Source organism: Peromyscus eremicus, chromosome 14, assembly GCF_949786415.1.
Source record: "Peromyscus eremicus chromosome 14, PerEre_H2_v1, whole genome shotgun sequence".
Lineage (NCBI taxonomy): Eukaryota > Metazoa > Chordata > Mammalia > Rodentia > Cricetidae > Peromyscus > Peromyscus eremicus.
This window is the reverse complement of record NC_081430.1, coordinates 56,769,873-56,797,795: the sequence shown is the minus strand read 5'-3', so window position 1 is coordinate 56,797,795 and position 27,923 is coordinate 56,769,873. Positions and strand designations below refer to the sequence as shown.

General features: G+C 44.6%; 1 protein-coding gene across 2 annotated transcripts; it reads right to left on the bottom strand.

The window, feature by feature from the left end:
- Positions 1 to 222: 222 nt before the first annotated feature.
- Yy1 (YY1 transcription factor) lies at positions 223 to 27,923 on the bottom strand. 2 transcript variants are annotated; one of them, XR_009382934.1, is made up of 6 exons: positions 27,115 to 27,923; positions 14,531 to 14,693; positions 7,525 to 7,585; positions 5,747 to 5,905; positions 2,980 to 5,064; positions 223 to 2,068 (listed from the first exon to the last, which is right to left on the bottom strand). XR_009382934.1 is itself a non-coding variant. In XM_059279841.1 (5 exons), exons 1-5 carry the CDS (start codon positions 27,791 to 27,793, stop codon positions 4,882 to 4,884), a joined length of 1,245 nt encoding a protein of 414 aa, XP_059135824.1. In that variant the 5' UTR covers positions 27,794 to 27,923; the 3' UTR covers positions 223 to 4,881. The 2 variants fall into 2 exon arrangements, 1 of the variants encoding a protein (XP_059135824.1); XM_059279841.1 differs by having other exon boundaries at positions 223 to 5,064.

Sequence of the window (27,923 nt, the reverse complement as noted above, 5' to 3'; positions counted from 1 at the left end):
CAGCTGGTTGATAAGCACTTGGCTGTGCTTTCTGGCGATAGGCAGGGCTCTCAACTACAACTCCTGACCCGGGAGTGGAACATTTCTTGCACTTTGTGTCACTGTTCCCTGGGTGAGAAGGGATGCCACTGCATCTTCCCTGGGAACTCAGGACCCCTCAGACCAGGTTGGGGAGCTTACCCCCAGGCTTAAGGCAAAGTGAGAACAAACAAGAACCACAGGCATTAAAAAGCTTAACATTAGCGTTTATTGTATTGTATAGAGCCATGTTACACATGCTTGGTGCTTCAAACTGAGTTATCATGTTTTCCTGGATGCGAAGCCATCTGATGCTTGATGCGGATGCTTTAAATACTATAATATTTCTGTGTCTATGATCTATGAGCTAAGGAAAAACCAAGGACAATTCCAGAACAGCAAAGAACACTTAAAAAGATGTACATGACACACAATGCAAAGTCCTTGAGCCAAGGCCTATAGGAGTTCCCAGAAAATGAAAACACAACTTTTCTTGTCATTTGTAGACATCAGAGTCTAACAGCTGCTGGCATTATGAAAGAGGTGACTCTGGTACTGACGCCTTCTCCCCTCCGTTACACTATGTATGTATGTAGACACCATGTGGCCCCAGGCAGGGAGACAACCCAGCACAGCTGCCCATCCCCAATGTCATTTCTTGGGGTGTGTGAGTGGCCTTAAGTAGTATCATCAAACCTGCCACTCTGTGGAATGCCAGACAATGTGCTGCCAATTAACACATCCCCTTCCTCAATGGGCTCCAGAATGCTGGCTGGGCACACCTTGTACCAGTCTGTGTAAGTAAGGTGCATCCTGCCTGATGACCTGCTGCCAACATTCAGCCCCAATGCTCCCTTACTGGTTTTATAAGGGACAGAGTGACATTTGTTCACAACTGCCACCCACCCTTCCTATAAAGTCTAAATAATGTCTCAGCTGGAGGATGATCTTCCTGGCACCATACAGACCAATTAGGCCCAAAGATGCCAGGAAGCCTCTTAGCCACACACCTATCCTCTCCCGCCTGGTGCCACTCGTCTGAAGGGCCTGTACTTAAGCCATCTGAGGCAAGCAAGGCACCTGAGCACACCCTGAGAACAGTGACAAGCGGTGGGAAAAGGTCAGTACTTTGGAGACCTAATCGGTCTGGTCAATGCTGCTGGGAGGTGAGTGATTTGAAGCATGAAGTACCTTTTGTTCTGGCCAGCCAAAGAGCAGAAGATGAGGTGTTCACCCAGAGTTACAAGCAAGCACATATGCCTTGGGAGTTCTGACTTCCTAGCCTCAGCTGAAATCATAGGTGGAGTGCATCTGCCAGGCCCTGCTAGGCCTGGGCTCTGGAAGGTACTGAAGTCACACTAACACCAAGGAGCTGCAAAGTCAGATAGGGGCCTCTTATGGCTGGAGCCGAACAATCTGGGCTAGCAAAGGGCTGCTAGGACAAAGCCTTTAGTAGTCTTGGCATCTACTGGCAACTCTTGTGCTCACCCCTTGTTCTGACCCTCGAAGTCCCTGCTCTTGCTGTAGGCTAGATGTTGAGAGAATAAAACATGAACATTGCAGACTGACAAAATTAAGCCAATTCTGGAGCACAGAGGAAAGGTAGAAGCGGTCAGGTCTCTTTGCCTGTGTGGGGAGTAGGTGAAATTAGGGGGCAAGACTTCCTGGGTCATAGACATACACTCTAGTGTGAGTGATCTGAGGTTACACCACAGGTGAGTCCTGCAGAGTGGGAAGGTGGGTGGGTGCTAAGCCAGGCCAGCACCGTATCACCCTTGGAGCACCACACACCTCATTGACAGTAGGTTCTCATCTCTGTGAAGACACCAGCTACAACTCTGCCTAGAAACATGGGCAAGCATTGCACATACCAATCCCTCAAAGGGTCTTCTATCCCCAAACTTAGCAAAACAAGTGGCATTCAGAAGAACCTGTGCATGGAAACCAAATAGGGGGAAAAAAGTCTTGGGTTTTCCTCAGCTCCTCCGGCCTGGAGTCTGGGCAAAGCACGCACATCGCATGGGACCAGCACGGCGTGAGCTCAGCATCTCTGTGGGAAATAAACGTCACTCTGGAGTGACAGCTCTGTATACAGATAATATGCCCCCAGCCCCACTACCAAAGAGGGGCAAATAACAAATTCAAAAATAGAAAACAACATCTTATTAGGTGTAAACTTATCCTCTGGAGTTTTTACATTACATTTGCTAAAAACATGCATTTATTTCTGCTCAGATGTAAGAAAATATGTCTATCAGTATTACTTACAAATCAGATTAATTCTCTAGACAATGGACTCACTGTTAGAACACCATTTCAAATTTTAGTAAATTACATGTATAACAAAATAATAAATTCTAACAAGCAAAATGGGTTTAAGCCAAAGCCAATGAGAAGCAGCTTTCCTCTGGCCACTGCCACTCATGTTAGTTCCCTATGCTGCTGTCCTAAGCCCAAATTGCAGTCAGCAAGGATCTGCATACCAAGCTGTCTTTGAACCCCCACATGAACTCCTAACAGAAGTTAACTGCACACTTGAGAAGACAATGCTAACACAGAAAGGGCAAAGACAATGGCTGTTTCACTCAGACAGAAAGGGACAGAAGAGATGGCTGAGGGCATCTCCCAAGGAATCAAGGCACAGAGGATGAGGCCTCACTCCAGACATAGGCCTGACTCTCAGGGTGGCTGGCAGGCCCACTGCACAGGTCTGCTCTGCTGTGGAGCCTTAGGCAAGGGTCTTGAGGAAGTGCCAGGGCCAGGCTCAAAGGTGGCACAACACTGGGTGAGGGTGGGCAACGTGGCTCTGGACTCCTACTGCAGGGCATTTGGGAAAGCTCAACCTGATGGTAGGGAGCGAAGGCCTGGGTGCTCACAAAAGCACTGATGAAGCTCTGCCCAGGCCTGGCAGAGAATCACACGGGGCACTTGGCTCGGAAGGGGCCCCCTCCTCAGGCTTACCTCTCTCCTGACTGCCAGGCACAGCAAAGCCTGTCATCCAAGCACAGCTCGGTCTGCTGATGAACTCAGTTCCGTCAACTACTCATTGGATAACAGATTCTGGACGAATAAAAACAAGTGTCCCAAGTTACGATTTTCATTTATGGTTCAGAAGGCACTTCAAAATTCCACAGAGCCACGGGGTCACTGTTTCTAGGTCACCAATCCTCCTGGTGAGGCCATAAGAAATCAGGCTAAGTGTTCGACCGGTTGGTCTCCCAGCCTCTTTGTGACTAAATCTGGTATTGGTTTGTCATTTACCTTGTAGTTAAGCATTCAGCACAGAAAGACAGACAGTTAGGTTTGCATTTTGAATAAATGAAAATTTGATGTATCACGGCAGTTTATAAAATATTTAACAAGTCTGGTATTTGACTTTAAGTAAATTCAAAAATTATACTCATACATTGAAGAGGTCACAACATGACAAGTCAAGTACTCACTGAGTACAACTTTCTAATAATCTAATCGCCTTGCCGCTCTGCACTTAGTGTGTTTACAAGCATCAAACAGCTACTGGCACTCAATTGCTACAGCTGCTAGCATCTAATAAGGACTGCACTGGATTTCCTATTGGACAAGCCAAGGAGCCACTGCCTTTGAAGGCAGCCTGAGTGATGAGAAGAAAGGCCCGTCCTCCCTTGGTACACCCACTGCCAGTTGGTGCCTTCCATTCAGAAAGCATCAGGCTCCACGCAAATGCATCACTCCCACACGCACCAAGATATCAAGGGCAATCCTGTTGGCCACGGGCCATCTGGTGTACTCTGAGGTAGTTCCTTAGCTCAGGGTGCCTACTGCCTACTCCTTCGGAACTCAGGGCGTGTAGGAAATATTAAGTGTCCATGCATGGATCTCATCACAGTCACTGTCACTGAGTGCAAAATAAAGGAAACTCGAGTTGCTTTATTTAGCTTCCAATTTCTGGGAGGCTCAAGAATTCTAAGTATTCTGGACAACAGAAGAAAATAAGGCTGTGCTTACAGATCTCTTTCTGCCATTATCTCTCTTTAGGATCGCTATTTTATTGTTGCCCTTTCTGTTACACGGGATGTACACATCAGGTGTTAAAAGGTACAATACATTCTACAACTGAGCACCACTTTCTGTAACTGAACAGGCAAAGAAATTACACTGAACATCAGCATCTGGCAGTATTTTTTGGAAAAAAAAAGTGACTAAAATGGGTTTAAATTGATTAACACTATTAAATCACATCTAATATTTGATACTACATGATTCAATACAGCTATACGATACAATTATACAAAATGTGTTAACATCAAAGAATACAACCAAAATTAAGATAGCAAACAAAACCTATATAACTTTTTTTTGTACAGGAAAATACTTTTGAAGTATGCATGTAACTGCCCATTCTTTTAAAGAAAATCTACCGCAAGCAAAGTTATCAACCTCCAGAAAAATCACACAGCATTACTAAGCATATCCCCAAAAAGTGTACAATATGCACACTTGGAAAATACAAAATTAAAAAAATTGTAAGCAACAGGTGAGCTTCATATTTATAAGAATGTGAAAAGAAGTCCCATTTTTAGCACTGTTGTATAAAGAATTGTCTTTTGATGCGAAGTTCATGAACTGTCCTCCTGTTGGGACCACACTTTACAAAAACACCTTGTTTTTGAAACGAGATTACAGAGCAAGATAGAGCATCTTAGCAATGTCATCTTATTAAAGTATTTTTTAAATTTTACTACTTTATCAAAACATGTCCCTTAGGTGTGTAGGATTCATTTTTAAAATTCTTCCTAGAAATAATATACAAAGGAGAGGCATATTTATTCCCAATCACACTCCTGAAGATGCTTCCCGTGGTCGAGAAGGTCTTCTCTCTTCTTTTCACTGGTTGTTTTTGGCTTTAGCGTGTGTTAAGATGTGAGATTTCAGGTTAGTTGACTGAGCAAACTTCTTATTACAACCGTCGAAGGGGCACACATAGGGCCTGTCTCCGGTATGGATTCGCACATGCGTGCGCAAATTGAAGTCCAGTGAAAAGCGCTTCCCGCAGCCTTCGAATGTGCACTGTCAAGGAAAAATCAGACATCAACCCACTTGGCAACTGGGACCAGACACTGGGGTCAATGGCACGTTGCTTGGATGGAAAACCACCTATTATTTTACTGAGCCTGTCTCCTTCCTGTCCTGGAAAACCTTCTGGGCATAATCTAGAACTGACAGACAGGGATCTCTGACACTACAAGCCCATGGTGAGCTCTTGAGAAACAAATGTGTTGTGCTAAGTGCCAGTTTAAGGCTCTAGTACTTCAACAGACACCCCAGAAAGTAGAGTACAGATGATTAAGACATTTTGTCATGCCAAGTGTCACACAGAATTGTTACAGACTCATTTGCTTCTATAAGTAAGCAGCACCGAGTGTCACCTGGAGCCGCACATAGTAGCCACAGCCTTTTATAAGCATTCTATCAGTAATTCAACACATTACTCACTTCCAAAACATGGGACCTTTGAGTCTCTGTGAACATGCTACAAATTTAGTGTGGGCTTACTCTCACATAATCCTGTTTCTCTCAACAGACATCATTCACCCAGGATCCAACACCTGCAGTCACACACAATCACCAGGAACCCAGGCAGACCTTCAGGGAGCCATAATCAGGAGTGGGAATAAGAGACCGCCAACCCCCAACCATGCTTGATATCACCACCCTAACTTGCAGTTTGGGGAACAGGAACTGGCTCTACCTGAAAGGGCTTCTCTCCAGTATGAACCAGCTGGTGTCGTTTTAGCTTTGAGCTCTCAACGAACGCTTTGCCACATTCTGCACAGACGTGGACTCTGGGACCGTGGGTGTGCAGATGCTTTCTCATAGCAGAGTTATCCCTGAACATCTTTGTGCAGCCCTTAAAACAGAGAAAGAAGCTTAGTGGTTCACACTGCAAACTGTGAGAAAGGACTCAAAAACTCAACAGCCTTCACTGATGTTTTTACAGCAAACAACCTCCCCAACCCCCCTTTAAGTTTACTTAGCATTACAGAACATTAAGGCTATTTAAGAAAAAAAAAAAAAAAAAGTAAACAAATCAGAAAGCTGAGAAAAAGGCCTTATTATTTACGGCAAACCCGTGCTTTACAGATGAGGAAACTGAGGCTTAGAGATGAATTGAGGTAGACTTGCCCAAGGTCACACTACGAGCAGTAGCCAGCCAAGCTGGGAGTAGAACCCAGCACCCCGGCTTCCAGCTACACCACGGCCGCCTCACCCAGCTACAGCCCCCAGATGAAGTAACAGAAGCACTGAGAAATAAACGGAGTTAAAATGACGGTAGTCCACCACTACCTTTGGTGGGCCCCGTATTCTGTGCTGCAACAATGGGCTGTCATTCTCCATCGCCTACTGTTCCCTCTTCTCTCTTTGCCTCTTTCCCCTTCTTGACAGAGAAAGAAGCAAGAGGGTCTCCAAGGAATGGCAACTACAGAAGAAATTTATTTGGTGAGACACTGGGAAAAGGAAGAGGCAGGCAAAGCGATACCAGTGCGGGGGAGGCAGATGGATGTGTGGTGCCCGAGAGCAGCATGTCCTCAACAATTTCTTCTGCAGTTGTTGCCCATGATGGAGTGAGTGGGGAAATGGTGAGACAGCATGACAGAAGGACAGCACAGGTCACCACTAGACAGCTTCACAGGCAAAAGGGAGGGGAAAGCCAGTTTTCCACCTTGACCTCTAGCTTCAGCTCCCATTTATACAGAGAAGCAAAGAGATCCCGGCGCTTATGGCATAACGGTTTTCAAATGCGTCTTCATTTTGGCTCTGATAAAAGCCACCATGCACCCCACACCTCCACACCACAAGCATTTACAACCAGTACAGAGACTTAGGTGCATGGTCTTCAGTAGCAATCTACCAAAGCACACTTATTCTTCTCCAACTGCTGTTTTGGGAAATTCCTTATTCATGGTTTCTTCCCCTTTGTTTCTCAGCATTTACATCTTTCCCTGTTTAAGTCCAATCAAATTTGAGCACCACCCCCAGACACCTCAAACTGCCTTTCAGCCACCCCCCTTTGCTTTAAAGACCAGAGCTGCGTTTGAAAACGGTTATGCACCCTTCTAGTAGCACAATTAACAGAGTAAAAAGAAAACTGAAGAAAATCACCAAGTCTTTATTTGGTCTATTCTAGCAACATCCAAAATAATTTCCAAGTTTCAATCATGAGCTTAGGAGAGTCTTTCATAAAGACTTGTGGGTGAGAACAACCCAGTGTCTTAAGACAGACTTGTTTATGATCCAAAGAAAATAGTCCTAACACAGTACAGTCAATATACAGAATAAGAACACTGGCCCCTATAGCAGCCCCACTTAACTAAACAAAACAAAATTAACTCCCTCGTGTTTATAAACCAAAAATCCTAATTCCTCACTCTGTTTTAGTTACAAAAGTGGAAATCAAAGTACATGGTTCCTTACAAACTGTCTGAAGCCTAAGCAGCAGCTAACCAATACTCCCCTCGCATTACTTACTTTATGAGGGCAAGCTATTGTTCTTGGAGCATCATCTTCTTTAATTTTCCTTGGCTTCATTCTTATTGAAAAAACAAAAAAGAGAAAGAGAGAGAGAAAGAGAAAGACAGATTTGTAGGAGTGGGTCACACTCGACAAGCATAAATCAAATAGTCCTGAGATTTCTCCTTTGTAGCACCAACATTAAGCTGATGGTGCCTTCCTTCCACAAAGGAGAAAGGACCAAACTGCCCAGACTGCTGGCCGGAAGAGCAAGTGGTGCTCTTCTGACTTCCTAGGTAAGTGCTAGTGCTCCAAAAGGCTGCATTGCTGCCTCTTGAGAACGAACGCTGTGTGGCTTAGAATGGCACCATCAGCACCATTATCTTGTGACTCCAACATCTGTTCTTCCCACCTAATCCCGTTAAACAAAATCAAAAGCCCCACAAAGATCAACAGTTCTGACAACTTCAGACTAATCACTTAGTCAGGGTGGGGCCATGGCAAGTTACCCAAATCAGCTGCTTTGATGATAAGGGTGTCTTATAAAAAAGGGAACAATGGGCATCGGAAAGTTTCAAAATTATACAACATCTTTAAAATACAGTAACAATCTCTCTCTCTCTCTCTCTCTCTCTCTCTCTCTCTCACACACACACACACACACACACACACACACACACACACACACACACAATGAGCCCATGTCATACAGACACAAATCGTCCGGGGATATAATTGTGCAATTGAATAGTACTTTTAAGCAGAATTATTTACACCCTATACCCAAGTAATAAACACTAACACTCAAAGGAAACCCCCAATGTGTACTGGCTACTTCCAAGAGACTGGTGGACCAGTGGCATTGCCACTTTTTTTTGGGGGGGGGGGTCAAGACAGGTTTCTCTGTGTATCCTTGGCTGTCCTGGACCTCACTCTGTAGACCAGGCTGGCCTTGAACTTACGGAGATCCATCCACCTGCTTCTGCCTCTCGAGTGCTGGGATTAAAGACATGTGCTACCATCGCCCAATGAGTAACTGCCTTAACACCGCTTGTAAAGTATTTATTTTGGTGGTAGAAAGAGATGACAGTTTTTATAGGACTTTTAATTTTACTCTGTTTTTGAGACAGGGTTTTGCCACCACAGCTAGCTTATTTTTAAAAATTCCTGGTTGTGGCTTGGGAACTCCCCTGTGAGAAAAGAACTTTGGTAATATGGCAGCTGGGAGAACCCCAGGTGAGGCTACTATCCACAGAGCTTGCCAACAAAGAACCTGTCCATATGCTACTTACTCAAGCAACCTTGGTTTTTATGAAAACTTTCTTTCCAAACATTCCCTATAGACCTGTGTATGATCAAGGGGGAAAAAATCCTGAGTTCATAGAAAATTAAAGATTTAAAATTTGAAAACATCTTTCTATCCCTAGTTCTGCCACATCATACTCTTCTATAAAGGTTGATACATAAACAATAACTAAGCCAATGGTCTCTTAACAATAACGACAATGTACCAAAGGTGACTTGTAACAATAACAGAGGCCCAGGTTACTCTTTCCACTCAAACCGGGGAGAGTAACTGGTCCTCCCTACACTGCCAAACCCTGTGACCTGGCAAACCGTCCACGCCTAGAGACAGAGAGGAAGCTACTACAGTGCCTGACGATGAATCTCAAAATAGTCTTCCCAATTCCAACCCTGCAGACACACTCTAAGTAGATTACCAGTATGCCAGCTAACAAGCATTACTTAAGTGCCTGCTCTTAACTAGCCTCTGTTGGTCTCAAATGCCTGTGTCTACTTAAGTACTAGGATTACATGTGTAATCAATCTGTACCAGTCTCTGTTGTCTTAAATGCCAGTAAATTCTGAAGTTTGGGGTTCAGTTCAGAGTAGGATAGGAGGCCGGCGCTCCTGCGCCACCTAGAGGTTAGGTCAGCATGAAACAGCAGCAATTCATGAACACTTCTACTTTTTTCAAATCTCTACTTATTTATTTATGTTGTTTGTGACAGGGTTTCTTATATTTTTGGTTGTGAGCCTAGGCTTTAACGGCTGAGCCATCTCTCTAGCCTGTGACAGGGTTTCTTTGTGTAGCCCTGGCCACCCTGAATTTCACTTTGTAGTCCAAGCTGGCCTCACACTCAGAAATTCACCTGCCTCTGCCTCCTGAGTGCTGGCATTAAAGGCAGCTAAAGGCGTGCGCCACCATCACCAGGCTTTCTCTCAAGTGTCAGTTGGGTGTTTTAAAACAAGCTCTTCATGTATATCCCAGACTGGCCTTGAACCTGCTGTGTAACACAGGACTGGCCTTGAATTTGTGACTTTCCTATTTCCACACTCCTGGTTGGTGGTGTTACTTCCCCTCCCCTTAAAATGTCATTGTCAAAAGTGTGTGCTAAAATTCAGTATGAATTTTAGAATGAGAATTTACAATGCATTTGGACAAACCTAAGACTCAGAATCAATGGAGGACTTAACTATCCGTAACGGCAGAGTGGTTCTTCCCTAAGTGAAGCTCTGCTGTCCAAGTGAAGAATGAAGGCCACTCTCACCACCACCCCCAGCACCTGGATGCCTTTTCTTTCATTGACTGGGATACTTTACAGACCCAGACATGATGAAGACAATGACAGAATGGATATGTGACTTGGAGTTGGCTTCTACTAGCTTCATGACCTTGAGCAAATCACTCAACTTCTCAGCCTCAATTTCTTACTCTGTAAGCAGGCACAATTCTCCCTACATCAGAGCTGTAAGAAGTCAAAGACAACACACACTGGACACCTGGGCAGTGACAGTTACTACTATCACTGGTCATGTGGTTAGAAATGAGTTCATCCTTTTGTTCCTTTGGTTTTTGCGACAGGGTCCCAGCCACATAGCCCAGACTGGCCTTGAGCCTGTCAATCTTTCGCCTCAGGCTCCTGCATGGTAGATCTATAAACACCCGCTACTGCACCAAGCAAAATGAATTCACTCTTTGAAATTATCATGTCATTTATGCTAAACAATCCACATGATTCTGATAGTCTGAACTATCTTTCAACCAAAGGATCAAGAGACTGAAACAAAACAGCATAAGCAGAAAGGCGCCCTTAACAGTTTTCTTTTATTAAACTAGAGGGCTTGCTGTGCAGCATGGCTGCTAGACTTGACAGTACACCAGTGCATTACCCTGTCACACATGGAAGGAGCACTACCATCAAGACTGGACTCCACAGCTCATCTCTGTAGCACAATTTTAACAGAGCACTGTTTAACCAAAGTCCCAACTAAGTTGATGCACAAGAAACTCAGAGCAGAGCCAACAGGCAGAACTTGAGCTGTTAGGACAGTCTCTGCTGTCACACAGCTATCCTCTGTAAGCACCAGGGTCTCATCAGGAAACCCAGCGTGGCCTTGAACTTAAAATCTTCTTGCCTCAGCCTTTCAAGTACTGGAATTATAGGTGTGTACTCATCACACCCAGCTCAGACTACAAGATCTCACAGTGCTAGCAGCTCTAAGGAAATAAACAAAAAGAACTGCCTACTTAAATAGGAGATAAAACTCACTTCACCAGGCCCCAGCCTGAACAGGCAACTCAGGAAAGTATAAAGAACCCCCCACCATGTGGCACCACCTCAAAACCAAGACCTTTTTTTTTTTGGGGGGGGGGAGGGGGCGCACCCAGACAGGGTTTCACTGTGTAGTCCTAGGCTGTCCTTGAACTCACAGAGATCAGCCTGCCTCTGTCCCTGAGTGCTTGGATTAAAGGTGTATACCCCCACCACCCAGCTTTCTTTCTTTTTAAAGACAGCATTTCATGTTGTATCCCAGGACTAGCTTCAAACTCACTATGCAGCTGAGGATGACTATGTGCTTCTCCTTAGCACTGAATAGACACAGCACTTGGCTTAGACTCACACGGTAAACCTAGGGTTTCCCGTCAAGCAAGGCAAGTACTTTTAAAAACGAGCAATTCTTACCCCCAGCTTTAAAGACAGGACTTGCAAATAAAATTCACTGTATTTTTTAACTTCCATCTGTCACTTAAATATCTAACTATATATATGCTAAGCAGTCTAGGTGGAGTGTGGCAGGTCTGAGACATTCTTGGCTCAGCTTCATGCCCAGGACAGCATACCCACTCTGCCACAGGATGAAAGAGAGAAACATAGGAACTTTCAGCCATAAGCTCAGAGCTCAAGGCTCTCCAATCACAGCACAGAGGGCAGGAGGAAGGCCAGAAGAACAGTTTCGTCATAACTGGTGGACATCATGTGGTGTGACCCCCCAACAGTGAAACTTGGTATTCTATTGTCAGAGTTCCAGTCAAAGGCCTCCAGAAGACCCTATTCCATGATGACACAGAGTCTCACAATGTAAAGACCTGAAAATAACAGGGCATGGAGGCTTAGATATTCCTCTCTACCACTATTGTTCTATAAGTCCATGTAGGTTAACATGATCTGTAAGGGATGTATGTAATCCAAGATGGGGCTGAATCCAATCCTCAGTCCCCCTTGGTGCCAAACTTTCATTTTTCTCTTTTACATACTAGCCAAGTAAGCAAGGCAACACCAGACTCTAATACAGAATGAAAGTCTAAGAGCTGACTGTAAAAGGAAGACTGCTGAGAGCTGGGCTGCGGCTCAGCAGCATTGCCATGCATGCACAAGGTCCTGGGCCACATAAAGACTTTGAACAGTGAGTGCTCCTTCCTTTTAAAATACCCTCCGTGGCCATGGCATTCACAACATCATTCTCTGTAGTTCTTTATCTTTGGTGCTTTGAGCTATTGGGGGAGGGGGTAAAAACAATGCCAAGAGTCACCTGTGCCTAAGTTATACTGCTCACAACCTATAGCTTCCCTCTCTCTTTCAAGTCTTTCTTCAGTCCTCTACCCTGCCACAGAAGTAGTGCTGCAATGTGTCACAATGGAGACTGTACTCCTCCCTCTCCTCGTCTTTTAGAAGGTTCTTCATTGGCAGTCACTCTGCTGCATGTCTCTATTTCAAACGATTCTCTTCTACTCTCACTGCTTTCTCTTACTCTCCCAACACAAGGATTTTACCAAACTTCCCATTTTAGAACTCCCATAATTTTAGCATGACTTTATTCTAACTTCCTTCCTAAAACCATCATGTTCACATGAATGTTTAACCCCTAAATCCAAACACTGCCTACCTTGAACACTGATGGAAGGGTGATAATTTAAGGTAGATGTTGGTGGCCTTTTTTTCTCCCCAACTAGACACACACACACACACACAGCAAACGTTCCTTACCTTCTGTCATTACTCTGTCTACCCTACTATTCTATTTGAAGCCTTCTCCCGAATCCAGGGGGAACCTGCATTAACCCATCTTAGACTTGGCTATAATGTAATCTTCCCCAACCAAAGCTCTTCCTCCCTGTTCAAGTCTTTAGCAGCGGCTCTGCAAAAATCCCACACATCTCTGGCCAGCATTCATGGACCTAAATAATTTGATTCTAATTTACCTCAACTCCATCCATTTTCTTTAAGCATCCCAATTCCCAGGTATGACTGTACTTCATTTGTATTTTCTACTGTGCCATTCTGTTCTGGTATGCATGCCCTAACATGAACACTCTAGGTTCAAGCTGGGTATGGAGATACAACACACTTATATTATAATCCCAGCACTTAGGAGGCTGAAACAGGATTTGAGATCAAGGTCAGTTTGGGGTGAATAACAAGTTCCAGGTCAGCCTGGCCTATAGTGATACTGTCTTAGCACAGTATTAAACTCAGGCACAGTATTTGGTTCAGTACGCCCCCAAACTGTATGTCATTGCCAACTCTGTACATTATAATTTCAATCTTTATTTGTAGCTTTTGGGGAGAAGGTTGCTTAATATGAGTCTAGTAACTGTACCAGAAAACACAAATGGTAGCAAAATCTGAAAAGCAGTGTTGTTAACAATGCACAGAGCCTTAATTTTGCTAAGCTATAACAAATGAAAAATAACATTTTAAGTAAAATAGAATTGCTAATTCCCTGGGCAAGGGAAGATGCTGGACTAATGGCAATTCTATTTTACTTAAAATGTTACATATTCATGCTCCCCTACCCTACCATGTCCTCATGAAAACTGCCTACAATCATCCCCCATTCTTTGCCCTCCATTACCCCCCACCCCCAGTCCCAGTTTGCTCATGTAGATCTCATCTATTTCTCCTTTGCTGGGCTATCTATGTGTCTCTCTTAGGGTCCCTCCTTGTTAGCTGGCTTCTCTGGAGCTGTGAATTGTAGTCTGGTTATCCTTTGCCTTACAACAAGTATCCACTTATGAGTGAGTACATACTATGTTTGTCCTTCTGAGTCTGGGTTACCTCACTCATGGTATTTTTTAGTTCCATCCATTTGCCTGCAAATTTCATGATATCATTGTTTTTTTTACTGCTGAGTAGTACTCCACTGTGTATATGTGCAACATTTTCTTTATCCATTCTTCAGTTGAGGGGCATCTAGGTTGACTAATTAATATTAGACTTCTGCAGGAACCCATGCTATCTCAGGCAAAACAAACAAGCAAGTATCAGTGAGTACGGATCTTGACTGCTCAGCTTGGGTAGCCCAACTTAAATTAAGAAAACACCAGGAGTTACACTCATCACACACTAACTATGAACTGGTGAAATTCCTGCTGTGGTCAAAGCATTCAGGATAAACCTGGACACACTGCAACATGCTTGGACCAACAAAGGGGCACAGAGGCGATGTGCACACCCACCTCAAAACAAATCACGTGCAACTTCCTTAACTCCACAGCAACACCAGTTGTGGACCCAAAGAGTATGTGCCTCATCTCACAGTCTGCAAAGATCTAGAATGCTGCCCTTCACACATTAACAGCATTAGCTATTACCAAAACCAAGAGTTGTTGCTTTTGTTCTCAGAAGTGTCCCTATAGAAAGAATACAAACCATCACTGTCACTTGGGAACAAAAGAATACAGCTGGCAAGATTCAAGCACTTCCTATAATAGAAAAGAAGTAACATTCTTGTAACTTACCTAGCAAATTCTGCCAGTTGCTTAGGGTCTGAGAGGTCAATGCCAGGTATCCCTCCAGGAGGGAGTTTCTTGCCTGTCATATATTCAGAATAATCAGGAGGTGAGTTCTCTCCAATGATCTGCTCTTCAACCACTGTTTCATGGTCAATATCTTTTTTTTCATCTGAAACACATGAGATTGATCATCTTAACTAGACAAATGCATTGAATATAAAAATAGCTTTCAGTGGAATCTTCTTAAGTAACTATTTATAGCTACCGCCTCAATTTCTCAACCAGCCATTCTCTGTCCTCCATCTTTTGAACTCCTAATTCTTCTCCTGGGTCACCCAAACCTTCAATTTAAAGCCCCACAGACTTTTACATTAGAGCTCTGAGTTAGCCTACCCCGAATAGCTAGTTCTCCACAAGTGTACTGTCACATACTCTCCAAGTTAACCTTCTTGTCTAACTGGATTCTCTCATGTCTCAGTTTTGCCTTTTTACCCATTTCACAAACTAGTATATAAAAGATAAAGAACGCTCTTAGAGTCGAGCAATCAATCCAAGTTCTATCACTCCTAGCAAGGAAAAGTAAAGGAGACACAAATCCAAACCCCTCTCTAACCTTCCACAATTCTTTTTATAATAACAAGTTTTATCTTATTTTAAGAACATTTTATTTGCTGGGTGGGGGTGGTGCACGCCTTTAATCCCAGGGCTAGAGAGGCAGAGGCAGGTGGATCTCTCAGTTCAAGGTCTACAAAGTGAGTTCTAGGGCAGAAACCCTGTCTTGAAACATCAAAACAAAACAGGACAACTTTTAGGGGTAGGTCCTTTCCTTTCATACTTAGTAGGGATCAAACTTAGGTCATCATTCCAGCTTTCTCAGCAAGCACTGCTGAGCCTCATCCCCACCCTCTTATTTATGCTAGCCTGAACCTCCTGCCTCCACTTCCCAAGTACTGGGATTACAGGTGTGATGCACCACCGCACATAGCTTACTCCACCATTCTTTAGTCTAGAAAACACTGTAAATCAACACTAGAAATCTTACATAACAGCAATGACATTTTACTCAATGTTTGTGTATAGCACTACCTTTATCACTACATACATTCCCTATGAAGTGGGCAAACCAAAGAAACTGAGGCACAGGAAAATTAAGAAACTTACCCGGGGCTAGTGGTTTAAAAAAAAAAAAAAGTTCTGTTTGTACAAAACACAGACATGCACGAGGGAGATGTGTATGAAGGTCAGAGGACAACTCAGTCTGTTCTCTTCCTTCCTCCATATATGACCTGGGGACTGAACTCAGGTCATCGGGCTTTGCAGCTTACCCAATGGATCAAAGGGTCTCACTGCCCCCCCCTACTTAAAACAAAATAAAAATGAAACACTTTTATTTATCGGATATAAACTCTTAAGCCTAACCCAGAGACCTGTGTGCTGAACCATTAAGCCCAAGTGTCTCCTTAGGAACTAGAAAGAACACTAGTACATCCATGTATTGATAAAATCCTATCGATGGATGTATGAAGAGGTCTCTCAATTAAAACAGGCTGTGTGACTAATCAGCAGTTAGAGGTGGGACTCCACATTGTCAGATAATTTCACTTCATTTCTAGTTTTTAGCCTGCTCTGTCCTTAGCAAAGTCAGTCTCTCACCAAGATACACTACCACACCAAACCTAACTGTACAGAAACATGATGGTAGGCAGAGAAGCTAGTGTTGCTCTTTCTTCTTTCCCAGCCCCCTTCACCCCCCATCTTGCTAGCCAACCCTAGTTGGTCTTGAACTTGTAGTGACCATCCTTCTGCTGGTGTCAGCTATACACATTTCTGATACAAAGATAAAAGCAAAGGGCTCTATGGATGTAGCTCAGTTGGTAAAGTGTTTGCCTAACATGAAGCCCTGAGTTCAATCAATCTCCAGTACTACATAACCTGTGCCTGATGGCACAAGCTGTAAACCAGAATTGAGGGGTTCAAGGTCATCTCCCAACTTCAAAGAAAGTTTAAGGCCAGCCTGGGAATACTTGATGAGTGTCAAATCCGCAGCACAGAGAATTCCCAACCTAGACTAACCCTTGTATTAGTTCCACATATATTAGCTATGGCCTTGAAGATGCCTGTCACTGGCAAAGTGGCCAGAGACAATACAGTCTCCACCCTCAGGGAGCACATTTTTAGAGAGGGAAGTTAAATTATGAAACACTCTTATGAAGCCACACCTCCAGCCTTTTTCTGAGGCCCAGTTCTTACTATATTCAAAAGTGTAAGAACCCAAGAGAGGGGTTGGAGAGACAGCCGCTGATAAAATGCTTGTTCCACAAGCCTGAGTTCATTCTCCAGTACCCACATAAAAACACAGGCATAGCATGTAGAACCCCAGCTCTAGGAAGGCAGAAAACAGGCATGGAGATCTGCTGGACAACAGTCTAGCCTACTACTCTTTGAGACCCAAGTCCCAGTTCAAGGCTGTCAAAATCAAGGTGGGGCCAGGTGGGATGATACACGCCTTTAATCCCAGCAGACAAGAGGCAGATGAAGAGGCAACTGAATCTGAGGCCAGCCTAGTCTACATAGTGAGATCCTGTCTCAAAATCAAAACATGTCAAAAAAAACAAACAAAAACAAATGCGGTCACCTCTGGGAAAAAAAAAATCAAAACACGTTTGGGGGGCTGGAGAGATGACTTGGGGTTTAAGAAAGTGTACTGCTCTTGCAGAGGACTTGGGAATTGAGTTCCCATTCCCAATGGCTCACAACTCCAGCTCCTGGAGACCAGATGCCCTATTCTGGACTCAGCTGACACCTGTGCACACATATGCACACACCTACATATAAATAAAAAAGTACTCCTACTTTTATAAACAAAGTTGTTTGTTTATACAATCCTTTCCACTTCTTTACAGGTCATCTAAGGCTGCTTTCCTGATGCAAAGACATGGGGGTTTGATTGGCTTTAACAGAGAACATAAACCCACAAAACCCAGTGTTACTACCTGGCCCTTCCTTCATACACTTGACCTACAGATGAAATTTTATTTAGAGAAAAGGGGATTGAGGTAGTAATTTTTCTACTCGGAAAAGGAATAATTTCTGAGAAACCTGATTTGGTACCAAATAAATACATTTCCAAGAGTTCCTTAAAACACGGTAAAGATTACTTTTGGAAGACTAAACCAGATACATCTCTTGGAGGATGGTGTGGTGTCACCTGCTGAAGTAGCCAAGTGTGGAAGAGATAATGATGACTACGACCACCACGCTTCTCTTTGCTTTGACATGTCCACGCAGGCTGTCAGAAAGTTAAGTACAGGGAATAAAAAGGAATCTAGGTTGGAGAATGGTGCCATTCATTGGCATACAGACTTCATTTATAGCTACAGAAACATTGAACACACCCACTGAAAATTGAGAAGGGTCCCTGAGCTATCCCTAATTCCAAGAATGGAAAAAACAAGACCTTGCAAAGGAGATCAAACAGTTAAGAAGATGGAAGCGTATGTACACAGGGCTGCATCATCCATTTTGTCATCACCATATACCCACATTTCTGCAGTGTCAGCAAAGCAGCATTCTTTCCTTCCACTACTTTATGCTGAGAATCAAACTTGGGTCCCCTGCAAGAGCAGTAAGTGCTCTTAACCACTGAGCTGCCATCTCTCTATGCCTGCTTTGTTTTTGGTGTTAGTATCTTACTATGTGGTTGGCCTCTCTCATGTTCCTCCAGCCCCATCTCCTTACAGTGCTAGTGTTGGTTACAGGTATGCACACACCACATACAAACTTCTGCACTGTCTATCATTACTTTCTGTTAATCTCCTAATACTGAAAATTTTTCTGACAAGAGAATACAAGCTGATCCACTTTGAATGTCAAAGACACTATTGATTTCTGTGAACTACAACAGGTGATACTGTACACAAGTCAAGGCAAACCATGCTCAGGAAGAAAATGATCTAATGCTGGTCTAAAATTATTAATGCACCAGACCCAGGGGATATATCCCATCTTTGGCCACTGCCATCTACCAATGTGTTAGCCAATGTTCATAAATATACTAAGTTGCATATGGCCCATGGACTGCAGGTTGGACACATCTGTTAAGAGGTTCATTGCTAGTTTCCTTTGAAGGCAAAGTTAGCATGGAACCAGATTTGACAAGGTAAACCAAGGCTTATGTGGAAAAGACTGAGAACACTGAAAAGGAGTGCAGTGGCAACAGTCCCCTGTTAAAAATGCCAAGCTCACAGTTCAAGGCTGACCTTGAACTCACCAGGATCAACCTGCCTCTGCCTCCCCAGCACTGGGACCAAAGGCATGCACTACTATGCACAGCACAAATTCTTCTCTTCCTTCCTCTGTTTAAGGGGGCAGCAGGCCTCGGGCCATTGGGGATGACCACACTTTGCACTATAGAACAGATTTTCCAGCTACCTGCAGACAATGTGCATACACAGTAAGTAGTCCCCTCTGATGGTGGCTTATATTTCGAGATCAGGAGTCAGAACCAGTATGATCTATGGTCACTATGAGGATTGTATCTCTTGAGTTTGGGGATAGGGATGGGGTTGGTGGTTGCCACAGTCCTTGACTCATGACCCCTGCACAATCACAATTCACAACACTTCTTGCTTCCTAATCATCCCTTCTTTGTCTGACGTTCCTCTCCCTCTGACTCCTTCAGGTGATTGGTGTGATTACATTTAGGGCCCACCTAGATAATCCAAGATCCTCTCTCCCTGCCTCAAGAACCTTAGTTTAATCAGAGGTATAAATAAAGTAACACCCAAATTCTAGGAGTTAGTTAAAAGACCTGGGTATATTCAGCAATATTTTTCAGCACAGCATAACATATTCACATAAGGACTTTAAGCTGAAGATGTAAAGTATGGAATCCTTAGTTGTTGCACGCCCTCACTCTTCAAGTATGATTTCAAAGGTAAACTCACTTATATGCAACCTCACGCTTTAAATTACTGTATTTCACCAAACCTATATCTTTCCTTCATTTCATACCTCTGAAGCCAGAACTGGAACAACCTGACGAGATGAGGTATTCTCCACCAGGCTTAACGGTTCTAAAGAATGATAAGCTCAACAACCACAGCAACTATATCCATAAGATGGAAGAGCAGCTGGGAGGTGGTGGCACACACCTTTAATTCCAGCACTCGGGAGGCAAAGGCAGCCTGATCTCAGTTGAGTTCAAGGCCTTCCTGGTTTACAGAGTGAGTTCCAGGACAGCCAGGGCTACACAAAGAAACCCTGTCTCGAAAAACAACAACAAAAAAGATGGTCTTAGAGGAGGGCACGGTGGCACATAACAATGTCCCCAGCACTTGGGAGGCAAGAGGCGGGAGGATCTCTGCGTTTGAGGCTACTCTGGTCTGTAGAGTGAGTTCTGGGATAGTCAGGGCCACATGAAGAAACCCTGTCTTGAAAAACCAAAAGTAGAAGACAGGAAATTCCAACTAGGTAATATTTCAAGTTTTACACCTTTTAGACATTTCTGGCAGATCCAAGAATCACTGTGAAACATGACACCAGGCTGATGGAAAAGAAATTTTTTTTTAATCATTTTGCATACCATCTTTTCTAGCCCCATTTTTCTTTTTTTGAAACAAAATGGGGTTTGTTAAAAGTTTACCATAGATTTAAATGAGATTTAGGGGGGAGAAAGCAAGAGAGGTGTTTAGAAAAAGGGTAATATACAAGCAAGACATGAGTGAGGATTTCTCAAAAGAACTGATTTTCTTCCTTTCTAAAAAGACAGGTTTCTTGTAGGCCAGGAAGACAGCTCAGTGTTAAAGGCATTTGTTTCCAAGACCAATGACCTGAGTTGTATCCTTCGAACCCACATGATATAGAGAAAAACCAACTTCTGAAAGCTGTCCTCTGAACTCCACATGCACACTGTGGCATGTATACATACATACATGTAATCCTCCTGCCCTAGGCCTATAGTTGCTCTAGTTATACCCAAAGCCCCACCTTTTTAGTTTTTTCATCTTAGTATCAAGTAAGGAGAGTGCAATTCCTTTTTCATCTTGACTGCCATGAAAGAAGCTCATTAGAGTTGACCCCAATGATTCTGCTTCTATTTTCCCAATGTCCACATTTACCTACTCATGCACTTGCTGGCTGGATTGAGCCCCCATGCCTGGCCATTCTGGTTTCACTTTCAAAGTGACATCTACAAAGCACGAATACCATCTAAACCCACACTGAAGTGGCACTGCTTACTATTCAGAAACAATAGCACAAGAATTACCTTTAACAACTTTAGAAACCACTGTACAATGCCAGGTGGTAGTGCAGCAGCTTTTAATCCCAGCACTCGGGAAACAGAGGTGGAGTTCTGAGTTCGAAGCCAGCCTGGTCTACAGAGTGAATTCCAGGCCAGCCAAAGCTACACAGAGAAACTCTGTATCAAAACAACAAACAACAAAAACCCAAGGAAAGGAAAGCTGGAAGTATCAGGATGATGATGGCATCTTAGTTTTGAAGGCAAGGGTGTCTCAAGGTTCTTCCCGACCACTGAAACAGAAGAAGCTATGCATATGGCTTCTTATGAAACACTTGGTCATTTGTAAAGAAGTACAATTTCTTTGCTTTAAAGATTGAAAATGGAGACTGGGATGTGACTAAGTGGTAAGTGTGCACATTTAACACACATGAAGCCCTGCATTTAATCCTTGTCAAAGGAACAAAAAACAAACAAACAAAAAGATGAGTATAGTAGTGCACATCTATAATTCCAGGACTCAGGAGACGGAAGCAGGAAGATTGCCATGAGCTTACTTTAGCAGGTTGGACTACAATGCAGGATTCCGTTTCAAAAAAAGATGATGATGACGAAGAAAAGACTAGAGAATCCCTACTTCATTTTACAAACAACAAACAAAAAATACTAAAACCAAGTTTAGAAACCTTGGCCAGCGCTCCCTAGAGAGCAAGTACGATGTGGTTACTAGTACAATCCCCTGAAACCAGGGCTGTTACTGAAAATTAATCATAGGGTTGAGATATAGCTCAGTGGGAAAGTGCTTGCCTAGTATGTGCAAGGCTCTGGCTAGATCCCCATACCACAAAAAGCCACTACGGACCTTACTAACAAGTTACTTTGAATGAGGAAATGGCCCAACCTCATGTTCAGAGACCACGCATGTTTAAATACACACCAGTATTCCAGCCAACTAGCACCTAGAATCTCTGTACAATTTCCTAGAAGTCTAACTAATAAAATTAATGTTTTCAACATCCAAATCATGTTTCAGATATCAAATCAGCAAATCCATGGTTCTGAATAGACTTGTATAGAGAGCACAAGCAAGCACAGCACCTGGAGAGTTGAGAGGAAGACTATCTTGAATATAAGTCCAGCCTGAGCTACTTCACAAGTACTGCTCACAAAGATGGTTCAGTAAGTAAGACTGATGGATCCAAGTTCAGAGATCAGTACTCATGTTAAACTCAAAGCTGTGGGGATTGAGGGGAGTGGGAGGTGGGAGTGGGGGGAGTGCAGGAGTGGAAACAAGAGGCATGCTGGCCCAGCCTAGTTCCAGGCTCAGTGAGAGACCCATCTCAAAGAAATACGGTGGACTGCATTGAGCAGGGCACCTAACATCCTACTCTGGTTTCTGGAAGTCCTCTGGACTGTACAACACACACATACACAGAAAAAAAAAATTGTATGGTGTAAGTACTTTCCTGATAAAACTATGTAATAAAATTCGAAGTAAATATCCTGAGTTTTGAAACTATAAAGTTTTCACTTTTATTTTTCACATTTTGATTAGTCTTACTCTTACTCAAAGTAGGAGCAAGAACACAGAGATAGTCACCTGAGCCAGAGGAGGAGTTAAACAAAAGAATGCAGATCTTAAGAAATGCTTTCTGTAATAACTGTTCTGCTGATAACCCACTATAATAGAGTCCTAAGTTTCTGTTTTCAGAGACTGGACTGCCTAGGCAAACTTCAAAACAAGCAGAAAAACACTCACCTACGAGTCCAGTGTAGGTCTGTGTCCTTTTTTAAAAATGTGTGTGGATGTTTTGCCTGAATGTATGTCATGTGCACCACGTGCATGCTTGGTGCCCAAGGAAGCCAGAAGGTGGAACTGGAATTACAGACAGTTGTAAGTCACCGTGTGGTGCTGGGAATCAAATCTGGTCCTTCTGAAAAGCAGGCTCTTAACTACTGACCATCCTCAACCTCAGCCTCAGTTTTTATGTCTTTTCTTTCAAAAGCTTAAAATGCTAGTGGCAGTAGATAGGACAGAAGTCCTGACCTTTCCTGAAAGGGACTTTTTTGCTCCGTTGGCAGAGGAGAGAGCAGTTGTCAGGGGCAGCTAAAGGAAAAGTTAATAATAACCTGCAGGGGAGAGTCAAAGGTCACACAGGCTTTTAGCAGGCTGGGACTCCCAGTCACCAGATCAGAACTGGGGTCTTAGACTGAGGTTGCCTTATGTAGGACATGTAGTTAACAGGATTGCTTTGGAGAGTTTTGGGGACTTGGTTCTGTGGAAATTCATGACTATGGTCTCTTTACTCTATGATAACAACATGGTAAATGAGATTACCACAGAGGAATGGCAAATGGCCAATACTGACAAGCTTTGAGTTTTTCTGAATGTATAGAACAAGAAAAACAATGTAACACATTTGGTTCTACTTCAATTTAGGATTGGTAGAGTCCCATGTTTTCACTCAATTAAGCACAAAGCCCTTCCATAGTAGATCTAACAGAAGATAGTTAGAGCCACCTAGGTTTCTCTCAAGGTTGAATGCTTTTGCTAAGTGATTTCCTTTATCATTAGTTGTATAAAAATAAAGTCACTCCTGTATGAACCTGATGACTATTTAAAAAAAAAATACAGCTGTCAATAATGAAGGAAAACACTAAACACCAAACTGAAAACTACAAATATTTCAAAACATGGCCAAACTGTAAGTACCCAAAATAGAAAGTTTTAATTTTATCCACATAATCATCTATATTACGGGATCATCCTGCCACTAAAAATGGACGAGCACATGCTAAACCAGACACAAAAGGCAAATATTATCTGATTCTATCAATATAAAGTATCTGGTATAGGCAAACTCAAGAGACAGAAATATAGTGAAAAGAGGGAGATGGGGAAGTGACTACTCATAGGTCTGTGATGAAGTCACTGTGGTGATTTATGATTATCACTCCAATTTTGGCCACAATGTTAGACCCTTGCCTCAAAACAAGTAGCAGATCGAGGTGGCACACCCTTTTAATCCCAGCAGTGGGGAGGCAGAGGCTGGCAGATCTCTGCGTGTTTGAGTCCAGCCTGGTGTACATAGTGAGTTCCAGGACAGCCAGGGATGTATCAGATCTCAAAAAAAAAAAAAGCAGCAAGAAGTGATAATCATTTGTTGTGTAACAGTTTTTTAGAGAGATTGAAACATTCCATCTTCCAAGAAGCTCCTTAAAGCAGGAAGGCAAACTCAAAAAGATTCAGGAAGTCCCTGAAACTAAGAGGTTCTCTAGGCCCCTCCCTGCCAGAGTAAATAATAAAAGCTGAGACTCCCCTCAGAGAATGAAACTGAGCTGCAAAAAAGGATTCTCACACCAAACCATCTGCATGGAAGGGGTTTAGATCAACCAAGGCACCTGGAAAGGACACTCTCCAACCCATTAAGCTACCTGGAGGCTGTGCAGTGTGCTCTAGGTTCCCAGCCTGTGAGCTATCACCCACGCTGGGGTGGGCTTTAGAGATACAGCTGTCTTTGAGTCATTTCTGTTCATGTACATATCCACCTGGCTCTGCCTCCCGAGTGCTGGGAGTGCTGGAATTAAAGGCGTGCGCCGCCTCCACCTGGCCCCAGTGCAGTATCTGATGATAGAGAAACTACTGAACTATGAAAACCAAGAGAGGAGGTGAAGGAAAGGGGCAGGCCTCTATGCCCTCTAAAGTAATGGTTACAGTGCTTTGCTACTGTTTCAATCAAAACATGACCTCCACAAACAATGCTGTCTCTCAAGTTCAAGGAGGCAACAACCACACAAAAACATGAGACCTACAAAACCCAAGAATATGGTTTCCACAAATTCCTACTAAAATGTGTTTAAACCAAAATTCCAAGAGGTAAAAACAAATTACTAGTGTCTTAAGATTACCCCTATTGTTGCTGGGCAGTTGTAGCTCCTGCCTTTAATCCCAAGCACTTGAGAGGCAGACTCATCTCTGAGTCCAGTCCAGCTTTGTCTACAGAGCGAGTTCTAAGATAGCCAGGGAAACACAAAAAACCCTGTCTCGAAAAATAACAAGACTAACCACATGTACAACTATTTTTTTACAAGGGCTACAGGTAACTAAAATCGGTGCTTATGTAAATCTGAGGCTTCCTAGTTTAGCCAGTCTAATGCATTAATTCAACAAACTATACAGTGTGGAGTTGCAACTCATACCTAGGATCAAATGAGATCCATTTCTACCACAGCAATACATGTGACACATTTAATTTAACTAATCTGCTTCCATTTCTTCTCTTATTGTACAGTCTTAATTCAGGTTCTAAAGATTAAATTATTTTCAGAATCTGAACTTGGGACATGCGTAGTTGACCACACACCACTTAGCTCTTTTTTGGTTATAACTGCAAGCCACAAAGACAAGGAAGAAGGATCATTTACCACCAAGACATTTCTGAGGAAATAGGCCATCCCTTGCTATTGCCATCAAATATTTATAACTACCGTTTTTTTTTTTTTTTGCAGACTACTCAGTAACACACTAGACAATTAAGGTGGAAATAGACATTAAAAATGCTCCCAAGTTGCTCTATGTGCCCTTGCAAGCAGCCAGTCACACAAGGGAAGTAATGACTAAATGCTGACTTAACTAACCCACATTAGCCAGGCCCCTCACTTTCTCCCCTAAACTGGCTGCCTCAATACACAGTACTTCATCAATCAATACCACACACTACCAAGTTTTTTTTCTTGTCTGGAAAAGCTAGCTAACAATTTGGTAAGATCAAACGTCAAACAGGTAAAACAAGCTGTTTTATATGGTTAATGTACTTGGTACTCAAATTTGGTAAATTCACCTAAAGCCCTAAACCTACTTCCATTATTCCATTTCTACTAAAGGAAAAAAAGGGTTTGTTTAAACACGTCAGTATACAAACTATTTGTTGCCACCAAAATGTGTGGCAGGCAGAGTTTGATTAATCACTAGGTACTGGCTAATTCAGTCTTATGTAAACATAATGCTCCTGATAAAAGTTGAGCAGATTCTAACCAGAGATTCATTCAGCGCAGAACAGCGCCCTGAGCACTTCCTACTCGATTTCTGTAGGGCTCTCTCCCTCATCTCTGAACCGCAGACCCATCAAGCTTTCTGTCATCGTGATACTACTAGACGAGCTTTTTCGTTCAGGATCTTCCTCTATTCACTCATTCCTCTGAATTTTAACAAATAAATCACATCATATTGAGGCTGCGCCCAAATACGAGAATTTAGTAAAGCGTTAGGAGGCTCTCAAACTCAAATCTTATCATCACAAGGGCTACATGAACTAGCTACGGTGGGATTATTCTGTCTAGGTAGAACCCCAACAATGAAGCTGGCTAGCATGTTAACCCAGTACTGGATAAAACGAACTGTCGACAGCTTTTCCGTACCTCTAAACTGAAAGGAATTTACTCTTTCAGTTTAGGCTATTTTGGGCCCTACACGGACTTTCGCTAAAAACCGTTTAAAATAGTAAGGCAAATTAACTACTTTTTATAGTTCTTTTCACGGGGGAAACAGGGACTACTGTTTGTAAAGAGGCTACAGACACTGGAAACTTGCAATATTTATTAGTCTGGTGACAAATGTCCACAGCTGTGCAAGACAGCCCAGCCTATCCGCATAGGGCCCAACACTTAAAAAAACAAAATCCACAATGCGTTAAGACTCAAAGGCCAGTGAAATGCTCGGCCCTTCCTTTCCCAACTCCTGTTTCGGGTCGAGCAGGCGAGGAGCGCGCTGGCAGCGTGGGTGACAGGCTCCAACCGCCGCCGAACCCGCACACGCGAGCCCTACGTGCCACACAAGTCCCGCCCCGCAGCGGCGACGGCCCGGGCCAGCGTGACCGCGGGGCAGCAGCGGAGGGCTCTGCGCCGCCCGCTCCGGGGAAGACTTCGGGGGGACGCTACGCGTCCGGGGCAGCGGGGCGGGGCCGCAACACCCCCCAGGGGACGGCGGAGGAACGGCGCGCGTCCGCCCCGCGCCACAGCCCTGTCAACGCCCGGCGGGTGGCCCGGCGCGGGGCGGCGCCCTCAACCGGCCCGCCGTGCGTCCGTTGACACGGGCGTGGAGGAGCGCCGGCCCCTCCCTCTCCGCCAGCCGCCACAGCCCGCTTCCGCTCGCTCAAACTACGCCATTGCGGCCTAGCCGGGCGCCGCCCCTCCCCCGCGCCGCCATCTTCGCGGCCCGCCGCCCCCGCCATCTTTTGGGGCCGCCATACTTGCCCGGGCGGAGAAGATGGCGGCGCCCATCACACACATAAAACATGGCTTCCCTTCAAAACAAAAACATCCCGAGCAGCGGCGCGCCGCTGGCACTCACCTGAGGACCACATGGTGACGGAGAACTCGCCCTCCAGAGTTTTGATCTGCACCTGCTTCTGCTCCCACTTCTTATTGCCCGGGTCGGCGCCGCCGCCGCCCGCCGCGCCGGCCCCGCTGCCCAGGTAACTCTTCTTGCCACTCTTCTTGCCGCCGCCCTTCTTAACGCGGCCGCCGCCCGACGAAGACCCGCCGCCGCTCTTGCCGGCCGCCGCCACGGTGACCAGCGTCTGCTCGATGTAGTCGTCGTCTCCGCCGGCCGGCGCAGGCACCGGAATGAGGATCTGGTCCTCGAACCCGTCCTCGGCGCGCAGCCCGTCCGAGTCGTCGCCGCCCACCACCTCCTCGCGGGTCTGCACCAGAATCACCTCCTGGTGGTGGTGCACCTGGGTCGGGTCGTCGGTGACCAGCGGCTGCAGCGCGATCATGGGCGGGTGGTGGTGGTGGTGGTGGTGGTGGTGGTGGTGGTGGTGGCCAGCGTGCCCGTGGCCGCCCCCGCCACCGTGGTCGCCCCCGCCACCGTCCTCGTCGTCTTCGTCGTCTTCCTCCTCCTCGCCCACCACCGTGGTCTCGATGGTCTCCACCGGGATGGTCTCCACCTCGATCTCGTGCAGCTCCACGATCTCGGCCGGCATCTCCGAGCCGTCCGTGGCAATGTAGAGGGTGTCGCCCGAGGCCATGGCTGAGGGCTCCGCCGCCACGGCCGCGGCAGCCTCGGCTCCTGGGCTGCGGGAGGGCGGGCGAGGAGGCGGCCGGCCGTGGGGAAGGAAGGCAGAGGGAGGAAGGCGGCGAGCGGGCGGGGGGGAGAGG

What these genes read in the sequence shown, in the direction of transcription:
- Yy1 (XM_059279841.1), bottom strand. Translation starts at nt 27,793, where the DNA reads ATGGCCTCGGGCGACACCCTCTACATTGCCACGGACGGCTCGGAGATG. An exon ending in CGTCACCATGTGGTCCTCAG is followed by an intron (nt 14,694 to 27,114) that starts GTGAGTGCCAGC and finishes CATGTGTTTCAG; the next exon opens with ATGAAAAAAAAGATATTGAC. An exon ending in CAATAGCTTGCCCTCATAAA is followed by an intron (nt 5,906 to 7,524) that starts GTAAGTAATGCG and finishes CTCTGTTTTAAG; the next exon opens with GGCTGCACAAAGATGTTCAG.